General features: G+C 38.5%; 1 protein-coding gene across 1 annotated transcript in view; it reads left to right on the forward strand.

Moving 5' to 3' along the window:
• Positions 1 to 371: 371 nt before the first annotated feature.
• grid1b (glutamate receptor, ionotropic, delta 1b) overlaps positions 372 to 26,822 on the forward strand; it is a 711,417-nt gene continuing 684,966 nt past the window's right edge. Inside the window, exons 1-2 of the mRNA XM_052102777.1 lie at positions 372 to 694; positions 4,697 to 4,852. Of these exons, the coding sequence (XP_051958737.1) occupies positions 616 to 694; positions 4,697 to 4,852 (235 nt within the window). The 5' untranslated portion in view covers positions 372 to 615. The remainder of the gene's footprint in view (positions 695 to 4,696; positions 4,853 to 26,822) is intronic.

Here is a 26,822-nt window from a genome sequence, read left to right on the forward strand (position 1 = left end):
ACCGGGAACGAGTCGAGACCACACTTGAACACTGGAAAGAAAGTTGCCGCTTCGTTCTGCGCGAGATGACTCAGTGGGGAGATTTCCGCATTCGCCTCTCCATTTTCGCTGTCCCCGTGTTTTCACGGCTAGAAATCTCTGTAAATATGTCGTTGGTGAAGCTTAACGTCCTCGTGTATGTCTCGCGCCGCCGCCTTCCCTCTTCTTCGGCTTCGCGCCGAATTCCATCTCTACCCGCGTGCGCGCGCTCTCCCTCGCGCTCTCGAGCTTGCGCGCGCGCGCGCGCGAGCGTCCCTCCTCCGCAGTTTGGAGTTTGTGATGTGTCTCAGACTCCGCGAGCGCCGCGCGAGAGCGAGACCTGCGGAGAGAGAGCGCCGGATCCTGAAGCGACCGTTACCCTCTAACAGGCGACCGTTTACCCTGCCCTTCTTCTTCCCAGTTCCCCCCGTATTCCCTGGCGGTTTTCCTCACACTAGCGCTATCCTTCAACGCCGCTGCACTTTTTTTCTTCCTCACAGGTGCATTTGGTCTCCTCTTGACGCACTTTTCTCACTTATTGGGAATTAACGGACATCTGAGGATCGTGTGGATGCGCGTGTTCGGAGGGACGCGGAGATGGATTTGCTGATAATATGTCTTTCTGTTGGGATATTGCAGTGCAGTTCGGTGGGCGCGGACTCCATCATTCACATCGGTAAGAGTGAGCTGTTCAGAGTCGTTCTTTGAGACCAAAATGAGAATGAGTGCGCCATCAATACTGAGGGACTGTGTTGTAGGGGTTGATGTGAAATAAGCATTGTTTATGTCCATTGAAATTTGCCATGCTCATCGGGCTGAATATCAATTGAGCAGACCACTTGTGATAACGTCTCTCTTGATCACAACGGAGATTGCGTTGACAGGTGCAGGGAGAAGTCTAATCTAATCCCAGTCTGTGTAGGTTGATCTCAAGGAATGCCTAATTGTGTAAATCATACATTTCAGGTAAGTTGGAAAGCCAGGAGGCGTCTGTCATAAGGCAAAGTAAGCCAGTGTGTGTGGGTTTCCCGCCCTCCCTCCCCCTCCCATCCATAAGATTGAACTTTGTATGAAACGTGAGGGAAATCTTAATAAAGGATGCTGAAGTAAATAAATGACAAGAGGACAAATGCTCATTCTTGGCTATCCCAGGCCGTAAATGTCATCTTAACCAGTCCCCTTTGCATCTGCCAGTCACCCTCTGCATTCAGATTATCTCCCCAAATGTGAAGAAAGAAATATTTGGGCTCCCTTCAGCAGCAGAGAGGAGGGCTGATGGGGAGGAGGGTTGGTGCTCTGTTCAGTTGGCATGAAGGACTCCAATCGAAACCTTTGCACATACATAAACTCAATCACACATTGGAATCTGTCGTCCAGATAATGAAATGACAGCAAACAGGGAAATTCAACCCAAACAGGGTGTGCTTAACTTTACTAGACTTGGTTGCCACGTTGGCAAGTTTATTTGGCCTCCTACAAAATCTAACTGAATTTGATCAAAAAAACTACCAGTCTTTTAAAAAAATCTTTATTATTATAATATCAAGCACATTTGTGCTGGACTGAATCACAGCTCATGTATCTAACCCAAATAAGCTTCGACATATCAGAATAAATGATATTGGCGAGTCTTACCCAGTCATTTGTCTGTGTTAGGTAGCCTGCTGCCTGCAAGGTTTATTAAGACCATGTTAATGATTCAAGACGGTCAGAAAGGCATGCACAGGCAAGAGCAGTCACCTCCTGACTCTCACTCATTGAAATCATGTATATTTCAGATGTTCTGAACTGGTCACAATGCAATATCTCAAAGTGCAAAAATCTCACGGATGATATATATAAAATATACTCAAGAATGAAATTGAATGAAAAAATCCACTTCCATCATCCAGCGCTTGACTTTTAGTGAAGACCCGACTGTTTCTGTGGCCGTGTAGTAGGCAGGTCTCACAGGTGCACGACACCTGAAATATCTAATGCCCACCTCTCTGGTGCCCAATACTTCCACTTTGTCACATCCAGTCATGCTATCATCCAGACCAAATTCTGCTGCGAAGAGCAAATGAAAAATAGGGCCGTCCCTGTGACGATAAATGATTTTCTGGGCGGTGTGGTGATTTACAGAGGCAATGGCCATCCAAAACAGGTAATTGGACAGCTAGTACAGGCAGTGTGGCTCAGGGCAGCTCTCACTTGCAACTGGAATGAGCAGATGCGACACCCCTATTTCTGCTAAATAAGATGAACAGTGCAGTGATACATCAACCACATTCTACCTGTCTACCTGCCCATCCTATGTGCTGCACCTAACACAGGTAGAGGATGGGTCCTCTCAGTCTCACTAATACCATTCCCAAATTTGATGTGTAAACATGCTTAGATAAATAAATGACTCTTATATACAGGTTAATGCAACTTGTTACACAACGTTCTTATAAGTTGGTTTGGTAAGAATGTTAATTTAACAATGTTTTTGACTCTTGGGCTACTTTTCTATTCATCACTAAACTAAAAGTGAAAATACTTTCATGTACTCACCCTCATGTTGTTTCAAATCTGTATGCCTTTATATCTTCTGTGAAACACAAAAGGAGAAGTTTTAAAGAATGCTCTTCATATAATGAAAATGGATGGGCACTTAAGTGCTGTCAAACTCCAAAAAGGACGAGGGGGAATGGCACCAGAAAAGTAGTCCATAGTACTTATGCACCTAATTCCAAGTTTTACAGTATGTAGCTTTGCATGAGAAACAGGCTAAACTTTGAGTCTTTATTCACTAAAAATCTTGCCTTAAAAAAACCTTAGAGCTCCATTCACTTTTATTGTGTGGAAAATTTTACTATTAAATTAAATCTATTAAATTATTCAAAACACATAGCAAATGCAATTCACACAAACCAGTCACTTGAATACAGCTTTTATATGATGAACATGTTTTCAGTTTCTGAGTTCAAATGGCTTAAGGTCAAAAATGTATTGTGGTCGAACCATCCGTCATGAAAAGCTGAAATTTTAGAAGGAAAAAAATAGAAAGAAACGTTGGCATGAGTATTTTATTCTAATTATTTTTTTAAATATGCAAAAGGCAGTGAAACAATTTTATTTAAAAATATGATTAATACTAAAATAACAAAATGTAGGTTGCCGTTTTGTTGACAAGTTACTAAAAAACTGAAACAAAACCCCTTTAAACCCTCAAGATGAATGTGTTTGAAGTAAAACAAAAATATATATTGTAAAATCATTTAAAAGTATAGTTCACCCAAAAGGGACAATTCTCTCATCATTTACTCACCCTCATTCCATCCCAGATGTGTTTGACATTCTTTCTTCTGCAGAACACAAATGAAGATTTAGAAGAGAAATGAAGAATATCTCAGCTCTGTAGGTCCTTACAATACAAGTGACTGGTGACCAGAAATTTGAAGCTCCAGAAATCACATAGGTCAGCATAAAAGTAATCCATAAGACTCTAGTGGCTAAATCAGTGTCTTCAGAAGTGATATGATAGATGTGGGTGAGAAACATCAATAATATAGTACATTTTTACTCCCTGCTCAGTCGATTTCCACTTAAACATTCACATTCTTCATGCATATCGCCCCCTACTGGGCAGTAAGAAGAATATCTCTAAAAAAAAAAATAAAATTATATTAATCTGTTTCTCACTCACACCTATCATATCAGTTCTGAAGACATGGATTAAACCACTGGAGTTTTATGGATTACTTTTATGTTGCCTTTATTGGGTTTTTGGAGGGTCAATATTCAGGTCATCATTCTCTTGCATTGTATGGACCGACAGAGCTGAAATATTCTTCTAAAAATCTTCATTTGAGTTCTGCAGAAGAAAGAAAGTCAAACACTTCTGGGGTAGCATGAGGGTAAATGATGAGAGAATTTTCATTTTTGGGTGAACTATCCCTTTTAATATCAATATTTTAACATTTTTATGAAAAGGCACATTTGTTCTGGTCATTTGGTGTAGCCATGGCAAAAAAAATCTTGAAATTCTTGACTCAAAAATTCATGATATTACTTCAATAAAAAATGTCATCTTGAAAAATATGTATGAATTATTATTATTATTATTTTTTTTGTGTACACTCTCATGCGTTTAAGGTGCATGGAAATAATTTTAATACCGTTAATTTGATGGTTACACCACAAAATTCTATAAAGGTTTTTCAGTAATTTATGTAACCAACATGGAGTCAATTTGCCATTAACTTACATGAACTTACATTTGCCATTAACTTAACTTACAATTTTACATGAAGGTACATTTTCATAGGTTAGTAATGTTAAATAAGTATTATTTAGCATTTATAACATCATGTAAAATAGCTCACTATTTGGCAGGTATTGTATGAAAGTCCACTTTTTAATGCATGTTGTTATAACTGCATATCAATGATTTATTTGTCATTAATGAATCCCTTTATAATCCCTTAACAAAGGAAATGTTCATGTTAATATTTGTATGTATATGTATTTACTGAAGAAAACAACATACTATACCACATCTTGTTAAGTTAAAATTATTTTTAGATATATGTGAATATAATATTAAACCCGAACAGATGAGTTAGTGAGTTTTCATTTCCCTCAGTATGCAAACTAACCTGATTTTGGACACTCCATTAAGACCCAGATAACTATCTGCACATGCCCGCAGGTGCCATTTTTGAGGAGAATGCAGCGCGGGATGATGAGGTGTTTCAGTTGGCTATCTCTGACCTCAGCCTCAATGATGACATTTTGCAGAGTGAGAAAATAACCCATTCCATAAAATATATTGAACCCAACAACCCCTTTCAGGCAGTCCAGGAAGGTGAGTGAATCATCGTGTTCAGTCTCATAACTCTTGAACTGCATAATTCCCTGACATCTGTGTGTTTGTGCTAAAAAATGTACATTCAACTTGTTATCTGACGGTTTGAATAGCATTCGGTCTACTGCTTAATGCGATGGCAGCTAGACATGACGCACAGTGCTGGGATTTCTGCTTTTATCCTGAGCATGTTAATGGCGACCGAGTGTGTCTCTAAAGTGAACATGTATTTGTTTCATGCAAGTATGAAAGGTGACATTTGGTTTCTAAGACTTCTACCTGAAGCTCCTCCAAAGTCACCAGCTTCTAGTGTCTTCTGTGAAAGGAGAGCTAGGTGGAGGTATTGAGTCAAGCTGGACTCAATAACAATTTTCCACATAATTGCAGTTGAGGATGAGTGCTCTGAAGCCTGAACTTTCCAAAAGATCATTTTGAAAAGCCAGGAGAAAGAGAATGTCTTTTCTGAATGGACTTATGGCAGTTAATGATGCTGGATTTGAAGAAGAAGATGATGATAATAACTTCCAATGAAAATATCCTCCATCGGAATATTCTATGTTGGTTTTTGATATCTTATCCAGGAATAAATCTAAGTGAGCTATTGACATAGATATAATCTTTGCTGCCATTTTATTTCTTCTTCATTTTCCACAATTGGACCTTTATCAAATAGTCTCTAATCATCTAGTGCTCTCTATTTTCTGCATTCAGTGTAATATACCTCTTTCTGGTTAATTGGGTGAGGTTAATATGGTTTCCATATATCCCCATATCAACCTAAAGAATAACACTAGCACACTTGTGCCCACACGAATGGCACAAGGGAACTTAACTCTCTTTAAAACCACTTGTGCTAACAGCAGGAATGAAACTGTAACAATAGATGTTTGATTTCTTTCACGCATCAGTGGTGACACCAGGGATCAACCATCATAAATATCTCACTTATTATATGCAAAGAATTTCTGCCATTTGTTTCACATTCTCAGGGAAATAGAAACCTGTATGTTTTACATATTTTTGCTCATGGTAAAGAATAGATCTCACAAACAATGATCTTACACTTTCTTACATACAGTTGTCATCAGCAGTGTTGGGTTGAATACCAATAAAAAATGAATTAGTTATTGTAGTCTAGTAAAAAAGAACTCTTGTGCAGAAAAACTAAAACTCTTCTGTTGAAAGTGTTTGAGAAAGTAATGTAAAAGTAAAATTCCTAGGTAATCAGTAAAGTAATTTGTAGTGGAGTAACTTAACCAACATCAGCATAATTTGCCACACGATTGCAATAAAAATGTGGTAAGAAAAGAATGAGATGGTGAAATCGTAAGTAATCGGGTTGGGTTGTACGAAAACAAACAACTTTTAGACCAACCAGTCACATATACTTCCCTCATCTCGTTGTAAACCCTGAAACCTAACATTAAAGTCTAACACCTAACCCAGACCCTTAACCTAATCATGTTAGTAATCCACAGAAGAAAGAGAAACACAGATTTTGAACGCTCGTTTGTGCGATTTTTCCAAATTTGAACCCCAAACTCCATACCTAAACCTAACCATAAAGTCAAACCCCTTAGGATTACTTTAATTCAAAATTATGTTTTCTGCACTACAGAAGAAAGGAAATATCAGGGTTTGGTAGGAGACGTGGGAAGTGTTTGTGATTGGTTGGTCTATAAGTCGCTATCTTGTAGAAATTGTCATGAGACTGATGTTTTATCTTACCGTTTCTTATTAGATTTATGATCAGGCAGTCATTTTTCTGCCTTCATCATGTGAAGTTTCATCTTTCAGCAGTTCTTTTGGAAAGTGTCATGACAGGGTTGTGTATAAATACCTCAGCGCGGTGATGCTGTGCCCTCTTGCCTGAATGCCTGTTGATTTTGGCACTGTGAACAGATTCCACACTATTCAAGTAAGCCAACGTTCTTTTTAGTGGTCACAGTTGCCATCTCAGAATGGTAACAGTAGCCCGCATTGTGTGCTGGTTTGTGCTGGAGAAAAGCATGGGACTCATTTTATTCAGCAGTAGAGAGACTTATTCATGACTGGTGTGACTTATTCATGGTATGGTATAGAGTGACTCACAAAACCTGTCAAAAACACTTCCAAAATCAAAAGAAATGATATTTTGTTTAAAGAAAATTAGGCCTCTTTAGGATGATGCACTGCATTTTTATTATTTTCATGACAATTAAGCACCCAGGCCCCCCAATTCACATTATGTGAATAAATATATCCATTGCAGTATTAAACATAAATATTATTACATCATGGTATTATTTATTGTACTGCCTCTGATTTATGCTGATTTAATAAAGAGTTGAATTACAGTAACAAGAATCATCACTAATAATAATAATAGGAATACATTTTTTTAATTGTGCTTAGTTGGCATGGAAATGATTTCACAATGCAAAAATATTAATAAAAATAGGATGTGTGATTGACTCTATTACAGTAAAAAAGATGCTTGTTGTTCAATTGTCTTTTTCATTAACATTTGTGAAATAATCTTTTTTGCATTCCAGTAATGAGAATTGGGGGTTGGGAGTATAACTAGGAAATTCTACTGTGGTACCTAACATTTTTAGGTTGCAAGAGGACACCATCTGCCTTGTTGAAAGTTTAAAAACCTTTTTCATCTTGACCTAAATTACTTTCACAAAATGCCTCATAAATTACAATAAGGGGTGCATATCATGGCCAAGTATAAGCATTAGCGCCATTAACCTTTTTTTCTTTTGCCTGAAGTTGATCTTTTATTAACTACTTAACCCTACTTTTGAATTTTTATTACTTACTCAGTGTTCCTTTCGAACTGAGAAAAGTTTTAATGCTGTATCCTCAGGCTATCATCTTACACTCTGTACTAAGTGCAAAGATCTACTAAAGAAACTAATGGAGGTGTAATGAAACTCACTAGATGTATTCCAAGGGATCTTTTAGGGCATCTGAGGAGCTCTCACACTAGAGCTTTTGGTGCACACCCGACCCATTTCGCTGTTGGAATAAAAGCATCATCAATAGCAAGTTAACTGCTTTTGATGACAAGCCGTTTGTATCTATGCATGCCCCCAGTCAAACTTATTATAGTATAATGCAGTTCTCATAGATTCTTGTCTGTGATTAAATTGTCTTTGGAGAGCAGATCGCATTTTTCACATCTCTTGCAATGGATTCAGACCCAAGAGTGCAATGGAGACCGATGGGGCAGCAGGAGAGGGGTGGAATCAAACTCCCATTCAGACCCTCAAACCAAGTGTGAAAACAGCCTGGGATGTCAGGAAGGATTTGGACATTTATCTAAACTGCTCACATGAGAATGACACACTTCCACTCCAAATTCACTAGATGAAGCAAGACCTTTGATTCATTGTAGCATAGCTGGTGTTTTCAAAATCTGTCTTTATTAGTTAATCACTAATTTCCCAATTTAGTCTCTTTTCCTTTCAGAAGACTCTTAATGAGGTGTAATGAGATTTTAAATGGCACATGTGTGCAAGTAACAATTTGTCACAGCACCCCAATTGGTTTATTAGCGGAAAAGCCGAGCATGAGTACATAAATCTTTTTTTTTTTGTGATTTGTCTACCCTTTTTCTCCCCAATATGGAATGCCCAATTCCCAATGCTCTCTAAGTCCTCGTGGTGGCGTAGTGACTCGCCTCAATCCGAGTGCCGGAGGACGAATCTCAGTTGCCTCAACATCTGAGACCGTCAATCCGCTCGTTTTATCACGTGGCTTGTTGTGTGTGTTACCGTGGAAACATAGCACATGTGGAGGCTCGCACTATTCTCCATGGCATCCATGCACAACTCACCATGTGCCCCACAGAGAGCGAGAACTACATTATAGCGATTACGAGGAGGTTACCCCATGTGATTGTACCCTCCCAAGTAACCGGGCCAATTTGGTTGCTTAGGAGACCCGGCTTGAGTCACTCAGCATGCCCTGGATTCAAACTCGCAACTCCAGGTGTGATAGTCAGCATTAATACTCGCTGAGATACCCAGACCCCCAGGAACATGCATCTTTTGATTAGTTGTGTCATATTATCATAGGATAATATTCTGTTAGAGTGTTAGTTTCATTATCCTTGTACTTCATTTTTGCTTTGTTTATTTACATAATTCAATTGATTGAATGGATTGTGGTTAATCTGGGATTGAGGAACACCTTTATTTTAATTCTAAAAAACATACTAATATACAATATACTCTTTAGGGTTTACACAATGTAACACAGTTAAAGGATGGGCAAGGAGGAGGCGAGAACCGGCTTTTCAATATAAATAATATTTTAATGAGAAACTTAAAAGACAACACAAACACACACGACGGACATGTCCGTAAACTATCTCCCTCTCCCTCACGATCGCCTGCTGTCATTCTTTAACCCTCACGGAGGCATAATTAGCCTAATACGGGACCGGGTGTGTACGATCACGACCCGGCCCCACCCTCCGCCCTGCCACATTCCTCCCTCGTTCTCTCAGGCTGGGGAGCCCCCGGCCTGACGTACACCCCCCCCCTTTCCCTGGGGAAGGGCGCGCCTTCTGCGCTGTCTGCCGGCAGGTCATCCCCATCTACCTGGACGAGGGAGGGGACAAGGGGAAGGAAACAGAAATAATAAAAAATGGGGGGTACTTCCTGTAACAGTGTAGTACCCCCCAAAAAACTGTAAAATTTAAAAGAGGGAAAAGGCCAACGCAGAGCGACAGTGAGAGAGAGAGAGAGAGGAGAGAGAGATGAAAAAAAACTCTTACTCGCCAGTTCTCCGATACGCCGCAGCTTGTTCCTCGGCCACTCCTCCACCCTCTATCGGACGACAGCCGCACCTCTCCAGGCGGATCCAAGGCAGTCCTCCAGCCCCTGGCGGACGGAACACTCTGCCGCGTTCTCGGGGAACAGAAGGGGTCTCCCCCGCCCCTGGTAGCGGTTCTCTCGCTCCAGGCGGTCGCCAGTGAGCCCCTCCCCGCTCGCGGTCGGCGGTCTTAAACCCCGCTGCGTTTCAGCGGCCAGTAGGCGACTCCTGCGCCCCTGGCAGTGGCCCTGACCGCTCCAAGCGGTCAGCTAGGAGCCCCTTCTCCCCTCGTGGTCGGCGGCCATCGTCCTTGTTCAGGCGGCTGGGCTCCTCGTCCCCCGGCAGATGGCCGCGGCTGCTCCATTGGGGTGGACGGTAGTGGTGAGAACTCTACTTTGGCGAGAACCGGCTTTTCAATATAAATAATATTTTAATGAGAAACTTAAAAGACAACATAAACACACACATGACGGACATGTCTGTAAATGATCTCTCTCTCCCGCACGATCCCCTGCAGTCAAAAATAGACATGTAATGCCTTTAATGTGCAGAAACCTTGGAACATCACGTTTTTCTCAGTAAGGTGAATTATATGCAGATTACCTATCTGGTATTGACCTGTGTCAGTTACGTAACTTTTTCCACACAGCCACCATGTTTGTGATCATCAAAGGGAGAAAACAATGTTGGTGAATGGAAAAACACCTGTAAAACACTATCGAGAAAAACATTAAAAAAACGCTTTTAATTCATGCCAAGTCCCAGGAAAGGTGTATACAGGTCTGAGGTCAGTACAAATATTGCCAAATTGTAATTTTGAGGACATTTAAATATGTTTTATCCACGATTTACCTCCGTATGCAGCGAGTCTGACGTGTGACCGGCGAGTGCACACACCTACCGGTACGTCACAGTTAATATCTCTCATTCAGAAGTTACACATGTTTTTGTGTTGTTTGTGTTAGATTTGGTCAACATTACAAAACATCTGTTTTAACTCATGACGAATACACAGAAAACACCCGAGGCATATTAGTGTTTTACATATTAGTCTGGTGCTGTGAATAAAGTCTGTGCTTCATAATCTTTTGAGTGTTGTTTATTGACTGACTTTATATACTTTAAATATGTACTATAGATTGACATTATAGTGCTTTTTATGTATTACAATGTGTTACAGTTATGACACATTTTATACAGTCTGGGTTTTATGAATAACATCATCCTATGCAAATTTCCAGTTTAATTGAATTTGAATTGATGATGTTATAAATATAATTGACAGATAACTGACATGTCTAAATAAATGAACAAAGACCCACAAGTGTTTTTTATCTGTGCTCTCCGAGTTCATTGCTGCTTGTTTTTGCTTGTTGCTTGTATTTCTCAGGGTAGTTTTTATTCTTTAAAGTCAATTTTTGCATAGCCACATACCCTAAAGTCTTGGCTACACAAAAGCTATTGAACATTTCAACCAATACTGTCCAGGAAAAAGATGAAAAAAAAATCAACCAGTGCTCAATGAATTGAGACAAGTTGCCCCAATAGTGGGGCATGTTGTCACACTTTATGGTGTAAGTTGTCATGGTGAAACCTGTTACGTGATCTATAGGCCCTTTCCCACTACACTACTAATGCCTGTTTAAGGTACTTTCCCCCGGGACTAGTACTTTTCATAAAACCAACGTTTTTGGATGCTGCCAAAGCTTATGTAATTCCGATCCAGGCATCCTCCATCAGTGTCATTGATTTCATTGTTGTTGTTTGTATTGAATCGCACGTTCCAACCTTGTCAGAAAAACAGTCGATACTAGATTACGTCACTACAGTGATAACTTTTGGCAATGCGAATGCAACAGGGGAAAAGCCTCAAGGGATGTTCCGTTCCTTGTACAAGTTTTCATCTAGAAAGTTGCTAAAGGAAATACAAAATCAATACCTGCTTTAAACAGCTTTTTAACAAAATTTTGGAACAAACTGATTAATGAAACAACAAAAAAGAAAAATATCAAAACATTCATTCTGCCAATACAAATATTGAAATCTATTTTTTTTTTTTTTTTTTTTTTGACATTTAAAACATATTTGAAAACCTACCCTGATAAAAATGTGACAAAATGCCCCAACCTGTCTGACACCTGAGGACTTTTGTTAAAAATCTGCCTTCATAATATAGTTGAATCTTGCCTTAACGTATGCCAGTGTGCTTTGATTATGTCTGTTTATTACCCAAGAGCCAACAAATATTTGAAAAAAGTGAAAATGTACTTTGGAGCATAGAATTCACAAAAACAAATTCTAATTTTAGGAAGGTCTTGAAATAGATGTTTTGAAACCAACATAAAAAAACTCTGCTAAATAAAACACACATTTGCTCAACTGGATGTTTGACAAATTAAATCATTACTGAGATAGCCTTTGTGACAACTAGCCCCAGTCTTCATTATAAGACAGCATGTACATGATTGCATGAATAGCCGATATGCAGTTCCATGTCACCATATATGTTTGGAGTCATGAAAGCATATAGTCTTCATATTCAACCACCACCAGGGATATTTAGGAATGTGACGTTAAGCATGCATTACGCTATAAGTGCAGTTCTTTAAACCTGCATAGCCATATATAGATACCCATGTTGAAAAGCAAGAGGATAGTGTTTGTGATGTGTTTATTTTGGCCTCCCTGATGTATTAATTCATGGTTCAGAGTCTGTCCATTAGGAGATGCTAATGCTAGAGGTATCAGAATGACCCACACGTATATTTTGGTCCGTACTGCTCTGGTTTAAGTCAATTTGTGTGCAGACATCAGTAGGAGTGTGTAGGAGGAATCCAAATGAAGGGACACACACATGTACGCGTGCAAACACACATACGCACACACCTACATAAGTGCCCTTATTCTGGGCTGTGTGGGCAGAGAAGCAATCCTCCATTGACCGTACATTTTTAGGTTTTGCTTTAAAAGAAAACCCTTGGATGTCTGCTGGCCTTTTCTCTTAACTGAAGCTTACTGATGTTCCCTCATTCACTCCTGAACTAAATTGCCCTCTATGGGGTCTTAAATGCACTTTCAACACAAATAAATTCGGTTAATTACCTTGTTACCCAGGCCAGTCATCTGATTGCCAATTTGCACAGTGTTCCTGTAAAAACAACAATTGTGTCCATCCTGGGTAGCACCCTGTTTATTTCCACGTAGAATGTTTTCACGCTTAACTGCATTATTCAGGCTGAAACATCATTTGTCGATCATTTACAGATATTGCCTTCATTACCTGGCTCACTTCTGTGTCTGAAAGCTGCCTGATTAAGATATTCCTATTTGACACAAGAAGCTCTACACATGGGATCAGTCACTGTTGAATGTGCCAAGTAGAACTGTTTCCTAGATATACACTTTGGATGGTTCTAGAAGAAAAATTCCTATCAACTAATTACATTTTGGCGATACCGACAGGGTTAGGGTTACGTTTTTGAAGTCAAGGTTTGGGGCTTGCACAACCTTCTGATCAACCTATCATTTCCCCCTTTGGTTTTAGGGTTAGGTGTAAGTGTGGGGTTATGATTTGTCTTGGGTCTGTTTCTTTCACAGGATTGATGTTTCAGAACAAAATATGTTGGTTCTGAAAATACTGGAAAAGTGAGTGATACATATTATGATGGCCAAGTGTTGAAAAATTAAGGGGGATTTTTGTCATCAGTTGAAAATGAAAGAAATTTCAGTGGCAGATCAACACTTTAAAAAAATAAATAAAGTACACTGTTTAATAATGGATAATAAGACCAGATATGTGCATTAAAGAAAGTAAATAGGGTCAATTTTGTTTTCATGTTGGCTTTGACTAAACTAAAGACATTGATGGATAGGATTTACAATCAGTACAATAGTCTGCTTCTGGAAGTAAAAATGCCATTTATTTTCTTCAGAGGTGAACTGATTATTAATGATAAGTTTTAACCCTTTAAAGACAGACCTACCGTGAGCTCTGGGGTTGTTAAATGATGGTATATGCTAATCATGTTATTTCATCTTCATTCATTAAAAATCATGTTTAATAGTGGAATTCCTGATTAAAAGCATTGTAAGTGATTTTTTCATAGAAAGATATGCAAAAACTGTTACTACTCCCTGAAAGATATTAATGAATTAAGTGTCCTGAGATCTCACCGGTCTCTATGACAGCTCTGTACTCTGTAAACAGCAAACAAAAATGTGTCAGCAGGCCACGGTCTCTGACGCTTTTGCCTGTCAATCATTTAGTAAGTTCTCATAGTATTGTAGTTGCAGCAAATTATTGAGGCTTAATACCATTTTATTCAATGTTATTCATAACAGTTGTCAGTTGAAGAGGCTTATTTGGTATCTTTGGAGTGCTGCGTTTTGGAAAAAATGTGGTATGGTTTATCCAACGGCTCAGCATGTGGAAGTTCTAGAATGGCTAAAATCGCTTCCAGCACCTTTAATAACTACACTACCCATGATTCACGAATCTGAGAATTGAAGCAAACCAAAAAGAGCTCTGCACAATCACTCTCCCTACACTCTGAAACTACGTATGTGTATATATCGGAATATTTTGTATTACAACTAAAATATATTGTTTCTAACTTTAAATGACTAGTTAATTTTTTTTTACATTTTTTATTTTTGTTTTTGATTAGTTTTAAAACCCATTTACAATGCTTCATGGGATTGTAATTCATGCCCACATTAAAGATGGTAAGTACTCAGTCTTGTACCATTTTCAAAGAATTGTTTGGTTCAATTGAATATTTGTAGTGTTGTGATTCACCTCTGTGCTGGATGGTTTGGTTCATGCCTTACAACTCTTTTATGAAGGATCTTATGAAATCACTATGGAACAAAGGAATGGGATAAATACTTCTGGAACCATGACAGCTGAAACAGTGGGCAAGCACGGTTTCGTTCTACAGAGAATGAGATTAAAGACTTTACTCAATTTTTACTGTTATGTGAACAACAGTATCTAATGCAAAATGGTAATATAGTAGCCAAGAAAATGGCACAGGCCAGACCAGCTTCATAAGTGTGAGCTCAGCATTGGTCTGTTCTTGATTTCTTTCCAAACATCAAATATCAGCGGAAATGCAGTGGCACAGTCAGTGCCGGCTGACACTTCCTGTGAAAGATGTCCATTGTATGAGAGAGGAAACAATGCAGGGGAATTAATCAGGCAATGAAGGCACCCCTCTACATCTACAGCGGCTACAGTTTAAACAGCCAGAAGCATCACCGAGGAAGGGATAAACATTCTATAGTGCAAACCTAGTCCTATCTGAAGGGAGATATACTGCCGTGACTGTGCAGAGGATTCATCCATTAGCTGGGCTGCTGCTTCCAAGCCGAGTCCCCGGGATAATTAATTTGCAAACTTTCCTCACATTCCACTGCTGTACATCTAATGTAGGCTCTGATTAAAACTCATTCTGCGTGCAGTATGGCTTTATAATGGCATCGAGATGTTGTGAGATATTGGCCGGGCTTGCCATCTGATAAAATCTTTAAATCAAACTGGGCTTTGAGTGACAGCTCCTGCACTGTGTCCCTTGGAGACAAATGTTTGTTCTCATGTTGGTGGCACACTACAAAAGAAGACAAGTCTTCTCTGAATATTTGAATATTCTGAATATAGTCTGAAAATTGAAAGGCTCAGCTTTGAGATCATAGTTTGTTACTTGGCTTGGACTCAAGCTGATGACTTGAAACCAATCATTTCTTGATTGACTAAGCTTCTCTTGTTTCGCTCTTTGAATGGATGTATTGTTCAGTGTTCAGTTCAGAAAAAGCTTCAAATGTGTGTGGATGAAAAATTCAATCTGTCTGAAGATAAGAACATTAATCAAGTCTGGAACTGTTTGATAGCAGCCACTAAAGCTTTATATCCAATAAATTTATTTATATCCAATAAAAAATATTATCAAAAACAACTAATGACATTTAGAATAATATGCTATCTGGATTCAGCATTGACAGCTTTCCTGTATTAAGGTTATTGCTAAAAATGAATTACAATTTGATTGATACAGTCAAACTGAGTATGTATGACTGAAGTTCAAGCATAAAACTCTAAATGGCGCAAGCTTATAGGTTCTTTGAACTTGTTATCTATTAGCAAATCAGCTTGCACACATGTGACTTGTTAAGCCAATCGGCTCTTATGGTGTAAGCTGGTAGGTCCTTTGACATGTAATCAGCTAGCCCATAAACTTGTGTCTCTCTCTTTGTCTGACATTTAAATGGCTCAGTCTTGCAGATAAGCCGGTTTCATTGCAGTGCTCTGGGAGAGTTTTCTCTAAAACCCACCTCAACTGGTCTAGATCTGCTACATGGGGATTGTATGTGTTTTTGTGCAGCAGCATGTCCTACATACACGATGCAACTTCACGCATTTTGTCTAATTGTGCAGCAGGATGTCAACATGCTGAATTTAGTATGTCTTTGTATGTTCTAGCAGAAGCAATTTTCTGTACTTTCTCTGCAGAAGCAGCAGCAGCAGCAGCAGCGTAGCAGCTATTGTCTACCAAGACCAATATCCTATCAATATGTCATGCCCACATTAACATGCTAAATCTGAACTACAGTATGCTCCAATGTTGCCTGTATCTTTAGAGATGGTCCCTAATTTTGCGACTATTTGTGAATCAAGAACTGGACGTCAAGCCAACTTTATTGCATTATTTATTGATGTGTGGATGCTTGGTCACTTGCTTCTGATTTTGCTGCAGTATCGTGGAAAAAGAAACTACATGTAGCCATGCCAACGATGCCAACGTAGGATCAATACATAACGGCTCATTCAGCAACATGGGAAGGCGCATCAAGTTGGGTTCTGAACTCGTGACTACATTGGTACAGCTAGTAAAAACACGCATCAAATATCCACACCAACCCAGCCGTGTTTTCTTTTTTTTTTTTCACAAGCAGTGTATCTGTCAACCACAAATAATATAATATTGAGCAGCAGCCATCAGATTCGCATTGGAGTGACGTCACCTCCCCTCTTCCAATGATTGGCTAGAGGAGGAGCTGTCAGTCAAGAACTAGTGGACCGATAGGGATGCAAAACGCCCCTGATTTAAATGAAACTCTACTCACAAGTTTTGGAAAGAAATTAAAATATGAGAAAAATTGTCAGAGAGCACAAAAAATGTAATATAACCAAGAAAAACATGATTTTATTTGCAATTCTGATGACTGCTTTCATTTTTCTGTTGTTGTTTTTGCAGCATATTTTAAATGTGTTTATATATTTGGGATTCATGCTTATTATTTATTGATCTGCGCTTATTATTTTTGAATCCGTGACTGCAGTACTTTTGACAGGATTTTGATCCCATATGTAATGCCTAGACTCTCGTGGCTTGTTGCAGTTTTTTTGCGCATAATTATACAGTACATATCCAAAACATTCACAAACATTTCCATAACATAGAGTATACAACTTCAGTAACATTTGAAGCAAATGCAACCTACTCCAAAGTGTGCATGTAGGTGTCAGCAATAATGCACATATTTTACATTTTTGATATAATAATAAAAAAAAAAGTCAAATTATATGGTGTACTGCACCCACACAATATGGCACAAGCATAACATTTGGATGACCAGATGTCCTATTTTACCCAAACCAGTCCTGTATTTTAGACCATTTTCACATAGTTCAAATTAAGAGAACATTTTAGAGACCAGTTTTGCTCTATTATCATTCCCATTTTCTATCTTCTTTGTCTACTTTGTGTCTGTGGCCACACTGTGTGCTCATGTAATATATCACATGAATGAAGCGTTTTAACCCATCTCATGCTGTGCTGCACAGGCTCAGCAGTAAGTGGAGGTGGCAGTCGCTTCAGATATGACTCATGGCGATGATGTTGCTGCAGACAGTACTGCACTGCTAAATCACACTGGCCCACAGGTTGTTGTCTAGTTTGTCTTCCTCATTACACTGGTTGTACAGATACATAATCAAGGAATATCTTTTGGAAAGAGCAATTTGGAAGCAGTAAATCTGTTTGTCTCTCAGATAGATCATGGTCTTGTGAGGTCCCTGGGCATTAATCTTGTTAATTAAATTAAAGAAAGAAAAATCGAGAAAGAATTGATGTTAATAAAGGAGTCAAAGTATTTTGTGGGTGTCTCCGATGAACACATGTATACTGAACTAATGTATACTAATGCGTTAATTACCTCACTCAAACGCATCCTATACTGTATATGTGACATTTATCACTATATCCACAACATAAACATAATATTGCAATTTACATCTGCAGTTGCAATTTTGAATATGCTGTTTCATTAAAAATGTGCTACACATATGCCTAAACTATTGAAATGTGAGGAATCTTCTAAAAGTAGTCATCTTCACTACAGAGTCACTTCTAAAAGTATCTAATTCTTCAGTATATTCATTACATGATACCATTTCTGGACAGTTTTCTTATGTTCTTTAATCTTTTATATGTTGATATGTTTAAATAATTTTAAGTAGCTTATTTTATACATTTTGCAAAATATTGAGATCTGGTTAAAGTTTTATTCATGTTTTTGTCATTTTGCACATACATAATAAATATTCACTAAAATATGTTACTTTTGTATAATAATAATAATAATAACTTGTTTTGGTAGGCTAACATTAAATAACCAAGTGGTTTAGTTCACACTCTTTACTAAGGCTGAAGCGATTAGTCGATGTTAGCGACAACAGCAACAATAAAACAATTGTTGACAAAACTCCTCGTTGTCAAATAGTCATTTGATCTCTTCATGAAGGAAGCGGGTCATGAACATAAACTCAGAAAATGGCATTTCTATGTGCGGTCAGCGTCGCCTCTATGTGTTGCGTGAAGTGACCTGATCTAAGGGGGAGAGATTGAATCTTCTCCTGGCTGATGAACGCTCTGACGCAGGGAAGCTCGTCCCGCATGCGTGTTTTCTGCAGCTAAATGAATCATAAAATATGTGTCATGGTGGATATCTTATCATGAAGAATATCGGGGACACGCAGCTTTATTAAGAAGAGAAAGTTTCTTTTTTGTGAGTTAAAGGTGCATCGAAGTGAACATAAAGGTGAGAGTGGCATTAGACCATTATACTCTGCAACAATGATACAAATTATTATTATTATTTTTTTAAATGATTAGACATTTTTGGCTTGTTTTGCAATACAACTATCTAAAAATAATTTAAAACAAAGCACATTTACTTTAGGAGCTATACTGCAGAAGAAAATGATTTTATCGAAAAATGCCAAATACAATATTATATATTTTGAATACAAGTACATGTTTTCTTAAATGCACGATAAGTGAAAAAACAAACTTATATGCAAATTACACTTACATATTCAAGGTGCATTCTCTGACAGTATGTCTAAATATCTATAAAGATGTTGCTTCTCAAATAAATGTATTTTGTTTTAAGGATTTTTAGATCATTTTAAATGGAAAAAAATGCAAAAACACTTGATAACAATAGGACATTTTACAGAAAACTTTTACTGAATTAAACTAAAAATGTCCAAGTTCTTTTTACCTTGTAATTCAATGAATGTCATTTAGAGGTATTTTAAAAAGGTAATTTTGTCCTCTTTATTGTTAGTAAGCACGTTTAATACAACCTTATAATTCGGGGCACAAGCTGAATAATCGGTTAAGAGCTAATGATTAATCATTGCAATAATCAACCAAATAGTTGAATAATCGCTCTAATAATTGTTAGACTAGTTGATTATCAAAATAATGGTTAGTTGCAGCCCTACTCTGTACACACTAGGTTTTTTGGGGAAATTTTAGTCCATGAAGCTTTGTAGGCCCCCTGGAAGTCTGAGACCACATCAAAAATCCATAATAGTCCAATAGTCCATAATCAAGCAATGGTTGGACCTTGGATCAAACTTGCTCTAAATTTAGATTGCAGGTAATGTAGCCATTTTGAGTCAATGTTCTTTTAAGGAAGTAACACAGAAAACATGCTTGTACACATTTGTTTCATCGGATTTCCGTGTCTTCTTGCAAGTGCACTCAAAAGACCAGAGGGAGAGGAATCTCTGGCCCTTCCAGGAGGGCCTGTCAAGGTAAAGGGTCTCAGAGGGACCATAGCTTTTATTGAGAGCCTCTTCCTGATGATGTATTGTATGGTTCCACTCTGAACTAAACACTCTTAAAAGTCAAGGGGAATGCAACATCACCCCTGGGGTATGTCCCGCACAGCACAAAGATCCTCTTCCTCAAATAAGAAATGCTAAGTATCTTCAAGGACAGGTATTTTATCTTATTTCTCCTTATACACACATGACAGGTTATTTCTTGAGAAACAGGAATTTGGAAAAATTGTCACAAAAGCTTCACAAAAACATCCTTTGTGACACTTAATGTCAGATTATGTGAACAATATGGCTTCATTAGTCCTGGTACATGCCAATGCTTACTCTACAATTAGCAGTTAGGAGGATGTAGAGCCATAGCTGTAATCATACATTCACATTTAGCTATGAACCTATGCAAACCAAATAAATCCAAATAATCCATTTGTTTTGCATATAGTCAATAGTGCAACCATACTAAGTTGAAGTGTGTTTTAGCTTCCATAATGGCTCATTATTAGCTGGCTAGGCTAACTAATATGCAATCAAGATTTCATTTACTTTTTAAGACTTAAAGATCTAGTGTGTCATTTTTGTGCGAACAGGGTTGGAGAGATTTAAATGTTCTTCCAAACAGATGAAGTTTCTAAGATGAATGCTGTATCAAGTTTTTTAATCAACAAAACCAACCTCCCAACTCTTAAACTTAAACCTGAAGCAAACCGACATGCATATGTCAACCTTACCATGGATGATTTAAGTTTTAAGGAAAGGAACAAATCCCCTTTTAAATTGTTCATTTAGGTCTATATTTTACTGTTTCATAGTGCTGTGTGTATATAACAATACCATTAATATATATATATATATATTAATGGTATTGTTAATCCACCTGTTATGAGGGATGCACCATTTCTAATAAAACACCTTCAAACAGCCATATTTCATGGTTGCAAAAGAGGGGACATTTCATTCTCAATCATTTTCCAGAAAGACAAGGAATTATCTGAAACATTTACTCACTTTGTCATAACACTGCTTCTTTTTACATTATAAGATCCACATTTTGATGACGCTGCATTTCAGTGCTGTGACATGTCCATTACGTTTTAGAGGTTAAGTTTATATTAGGGCTGAAACAGTCAGTCGACGTTATCAACAACGTTGACAATGGAAAATTGTCAACAAACATTTTCATTGTCGAATTGTCGTTTGATGTCATTTAATGTAACATGAGATCACATTAAACTGTAGTGATGACGTGTGAGAGCAGCACTGCAGTTCGCTCCTGACTGAAGAGAGGAAGAATGACACAGACCACAGTCCAGATGCACTCTAAACTTTACAAACAGCTTCAGAGGATGTAGATCACAAAGTACAAGGGAATTATAAAAAAATACAAAATAAGTAAATACAGAAGCACTGAAGTTTGAGGGATCGAAGCCGGATCTCTTTAAAGGAAACACCCCGGAGTTACATCTTAAATGCGGTTATATTTAATGCTTCATAACTTTATTAAAGTTCAAATAATACGGAAGCAGATCATATAAATAACTACAAACTCCGAAATGGTCATTTCTCTGTGTGGTCAGCGCCTCTTCTATGAGTTCCATGCAGTGTCCTGATCTAAGGGGGAGAGATTGAAACTGCACCCGGCTGATGCACAATTGGTCACGGGACACTCATCCCTCGAGTGCGCACACTTAATGCAGGTAGATTATAACGTGATGACTCTCGACTTATTGAATCATCAAATATGTCACTGAGCATTTCTTATCATGAAGAGAATTGGCAATATGCTATTTTTTTTAATACGAGAGAGTTTGTTATTTTTGTGAGTTAAAGATGGATTGAAGTGAACAGAAAGGTGAGAGAGGAAGTCTTCGCCCCATTATTCACTGCAACAAAATATGTTTATGATTTGTTTTTGTTTTGGCTTATTTTCCAATATAAATATCTAAAACTCATTTAAAACATTTACTTTAGGAACTATATTGCAGAAGAAACAATTGTTATCTGAGAATGTTGAATATAATATAAAAAATACAGATATTTTAAAATATCTAAAAATCCTTTAATAAAGATGCATTCACCTGAGAATCACAAGATATTTAGACTTGCTTTTAGAGAATAGATCATGAATATAACTATATTTTGTCTTTACTGCACTCACTATAACTAAGTGTTAAAATACATTTATATTTAAGATGCATTCTCTTAAAGCAAGTCTAAATATGTTATATTGCTTCTCAAGTAAATGTATCTTGTTTTAAGGATTTATAGACATTTTTAAATGGTAAACTAGAGAATAAACTTGATAACAATTTTTTGCAATTAATTTTTTACTGAATTAAACTTAAAAAGTATTTTTCCCTTTAATTCAGTGAATGTCATTTAGAGGTATTTTTAAAAGATGATTTTGTCCTCTTTATTGCTAGTAAGCACGTTTAATACAACCTCGGGGCACAAGCTGAATAATCGGTTAATGATTCATCTTTGCAATAATCGGCGAATAGTCAAATAATCGTTCTAAGTATATTAACGTTGGATCAAATGTTGGACCATTTGTTCATCATACATAACATACCTAACTGTCTTGTTGTTATTGGTGCCTGTGTTCACATGATGGTGATGACCATGTGCTATCTGGCACAAGACAAATTTCTAAGAATGAAGTATAAATCAATCAATCAATCAATCTGATGTTGCTGTGCTACTTAATGTGTTCCACAGTACACCCACTACAGGGCGCCACTCGCCACTCGATCAGAAGCGACGAATGCAGAATATCTTGTATATTTAAAAATGCTGCCTATGCGGCTTAGTATTCATGCAAGGCCATATTTCGATTTCAGTCTTATTTCAGTCCATGATGTTGCCTTGATGGATATCATACCAATGTCTCTATCAAAGTCTGCAGGTTTCAGAGTGTTTTGGATGGTTTTCCCTTATCATGTAAGTGTGGATTTCACAACTGTCATGTCCACAACGAAAAAATAAATCTTACATGTTCTTATGTGTGCCAAACCTATTACAATATGTGGCTAGTATTATTTCCGGATTAAGCATTTCAATTCAGAAAGATTTTACAAAAGTGTGTGGTCTCCCAAAACTTCAGGTCCATGTTAGACATGTCCGAAACGCAAGTTATTTCCTGGTCTAAATTGGAAGAAAATGTGTTTAAACTTGTTACATTTTCTGATGTCTGGCCTCTATCTGCAGGTGTCCATGACTATACACACAAATGGTTCAATATACTGATAATGAGTACTTTATATGCAAAGTTACATTTTTATTTTTCACTGCAAATATCAGTTCCGTAATGCTGGGATTGCCAATATGGTATAGTAAACATATTTAGATGTCATAAAATAGCATTGTTTGTGGAACAGGGCAAACTTTGAATGTACAATCTGTTATTGTATTTGTTCTAAACTTGAGTTATTTGTAAGTGTGTTTGTTCAAGATATCTCTCAGATTCAAACAATCCTCTAGTATGTGCTCATTCAGAAAGATTTATGTAATAATGATACAAAGCAAACATGGCATATTTTGCGTGGGACGTTTTATGGCTGATAAGATTTTCAGATGTCTTGATTTAATTCAGAGCACTTTTTGAAAGAAGAACAACATCTTGACAAAATGTTACTACCATCTGTTTTCTGAGGGGGAAAAATCCACTTTTTTGGGTTAATGCGAGTGTTTGAGAGGCCAGTTTGTGATGATATAATCATTTACAATATGTGATGTTATACTGTGATGAATGCATCGATCTTTTACACTGCTCTCAGATCAGGGATGTCTGGCCTGACGGGGAGCTGCTGAAACACTGCATGATACTAATAAGACATTTAATTACATCAGCATCACAGTATATCTAGAAAACATATTGTGTGAAAAGTCACACTGTTACCCGCTGTTTCAGTATCATGCCCTATGGTATTACCCTGATTTACCCACACAAAGACTCCTCCTGCTAACTTAATTAGCCGTGATACATAGTTGTCCCTCAGGGGCTGTGCGTTTATCGCATCTTAGTCTGATGAGCTGTATTTACTAAGATTCCTGCCATATACAGTATTTTGCAAAAAACTGGCCATTTAGCTACCATGTCAAGTTGTACTGGGCTTGAGGAGCGCTCAGAGAATAAATGATAAATCAGTCCCACCAGGATCTCACAGAATTTTGCAGCCTAAAATGACAGAAACAGCTTTTGTCAAAAATTACAGGACTATTTAAATGAACTGCAATAAAGGTCAAATGTGATAATGCTGAAAAACTCAAATGGTGACCAGTTGCAGCTCATAAAGGATACACTTTCCCTTATGTATTTAAACACATATTATTCTAAAATCTTGATATTACAAAACATTTTTTAAATGGAGATGTTTCGACTACCCATTCATGTATTCTCTAATCAACACAGTGCGCACAACGGTGATTCTTATTTTCAGGACAATATAGCAGACACTTTTTAGTACATTTCATTACTGTAAGGCATTTTAGTTTTGCAGTAAAAAAGATGCTGATGTACAATGATTTTTGATTTATTTTTGTATTTAAAAAAGCAAAAATTAAAGACATTACCAAGAATGTACTGCTGTGATGTATAAATATTTCACAAATTAAATAAGATATAATTTTTTTTCACATTGAGAATTGGGGAGTATATGTTGTTAATGGAAATTCATATTGTTTTATTGTTTTTATTTTAATTTTATAATTTTACCCTATCCTTATTACATTCTGTGTCTATGAAGTCTTGATGAGGGTGGAGTTTAGCTTGCTGTCAAAGTATACAGAGGACGTATATAGAGGACTTGCAGGACATCGCAGTTCATGCTGATTCTACCAGTGACAAGAAAGTAACCTTAATTTCTTCAGACTGTATCGAAGAAAAGCTCACCAACCTGGAAGACCAGGTCTTGTGTCTCTACACAACATTCAAGTAGTTCATAAACAAGTTCTGCTTCTGCACTAGCACAAGTGAAAGCAGAGGCTGCAAAGGCACGAAGAAATGAAAATGAAAATAGAAAAGGCTTGTTTATAAGGACACACCTCCCTTCCAGATAGTCTCAGTAGAGGAGAGGACGCTGGCGCTGTTTGTTCACCGCTTCTCCGTCTGCTATTTCTCCGTCTGCTATTCCGTCTGCTATTCCTTCTTTGTTCCTGTTTTATTTGTGTTTACTGTACCTCTACCTCTGGACAGTCTCTCAGCTAGTTCCCGAAGCCGCTTGGGCACCACGACCGGACTGTCGCCTCGTCGGTTAGCCGCTAGCAGGCTGGCTGCCCGCGTTCATCAAAGCGTGCCGGCTAATTCTAGTTGAAATAGCGGCAAAACTGATTGCCTACCTCTTCTCACAGGCAACCTCCACCAGATGTGAGCCGTGACCGAGACTTTCATCTCCTCCTGTCATGCCGTGGATAATTTTAGCATTTACTTTAGTTCTCCATCTCTGTGTCCCTAGTCCATCACTAACTGCTATTACGGAGCTCTCAGGCCCTCCGCTCGGCATCATGTTCATATATTCAACTCTGCAACTGGTCGAACTAATCAACTTCTCCATTCCATCCTGTATCCCAGTCATCAAACAGCTCGGACTTCTACGTCGACCCCGTTATATCCACAGAAGCTTTCGCCGTAAGTTTGTTTACTTCCACCACGGACATTCCATTCCATCCATCTGGTCACCTGCACGCTTTGTCGCACCTCTCCCACGTCATCGGAGTGCTTCCCCCGCTGGATCACTTAGCGCTGAACGCACCGTTTGGCTGCACAGAAAACCCGGACTGGACTACAGTGCTATTCGCATATCAAATATATCTATTCCCCAATCACTTGCAAATCCACTCACTGTCCCTCCTCAACTGCATTACCCCTCCCACACGCACTGCTAACTGTGATAATCTCAGATTTTTCCAGCCTGCCCCCATCTCACCACCCTCTCACCAGGCCAACTTTGCCCTCCTCAACACCCGGTCGCTTAACAATAAAGCCCCTGCCCTTCATGAATTTATCCTTGACAACACGCTGGATTTCCTTCTGCTCACCGAAACCTGGCAACAACCCGATGACTTCTTTTCCCTTAACCAAGCATCCCCCACTGGCTACAATTATATCTGCAAACCCCGCCCCTCCCGCCGTGGAGGTGGACTCGCCGTTATCTATAATCAGAACTTCCGGATCACTGAACTCACCCTCCCTTCAGTATCATCATTTGAATATCTCGTCTTCAAAGCTCTTTCCTCCATGACAGTTATCCTCATTTACCGGCCACCTAAACCAAATCCATCCTTCCTCTCCGATTTCACTGAACTTCTCACAGTAGCCTCATCTCTCTCTCCACGTCTGCTGCTACTCTGTGACATAAACATCCACATAGACTCCCCCACCTGCAAGCTGTCATCAGAATTCACCATTTTATTGGATAACTTTACTCTCATCCAACATGTTACATACCCCACCCATGAAAAAGGACACATTCTTGACCTGGTCTTCTCCACTAACCAACCAGTGCTCAACCTCCATCCATGCCTCTTTCCCCTCTCTGATCACAAACTGATACGGTTCACCATTCCTTCTCCAACCCCACGCCCCCGCCTCCTCAGAGAAATCACATTCCGCAACCTTAAATCTATTGATCCCCATCATCTCTCTGACCTGCTCTCCACCACTCTCCACCTGGACTCAACCCTTACCTCACCTGATGATCTCACAAACCACCTCAACTCTGCTTTGTGTACCTCCCTTAACACTCTGGCCCCCCTCAAAACAAAAACTGTCACCTTTAACAATTCGTCACCCTGGTACACACCTGCACTCCGGAAAATGAAACAAACCGGCCGCCAACTAGAACGCCTGACAAAAAAATCATCACTCATAGTCCACCATGAAGCCTATGAACTCCACCTCATTGCCTACAAAGATGCCCTCATTGCTGCCAAATCTGCCTATCTCTCCACTATCCTCACCAACCCCTGTCAAAACCCCAGAACCCTCTTCTCCACATTGAACAACCTCATCAAGCCTCGGACCAATACCCTCCC

The sequence above is a fragment of the Xyrauchen texanus genome, chromosome 33 (genome assembly GCF_025860055.1).
Source record: "Xyrauchen texanus isolate HMW12.3.18 chromosome 33, RBS_HiC_50CHRs, whole genome shotgun sequence".
Classification (NCBI taxonomy): Eukaryota; Metazoa; Chordata; class Actinopteri; order Cypriniformes; family Catostomidae; genus Xyrauchen; species Xyrauchen texanus.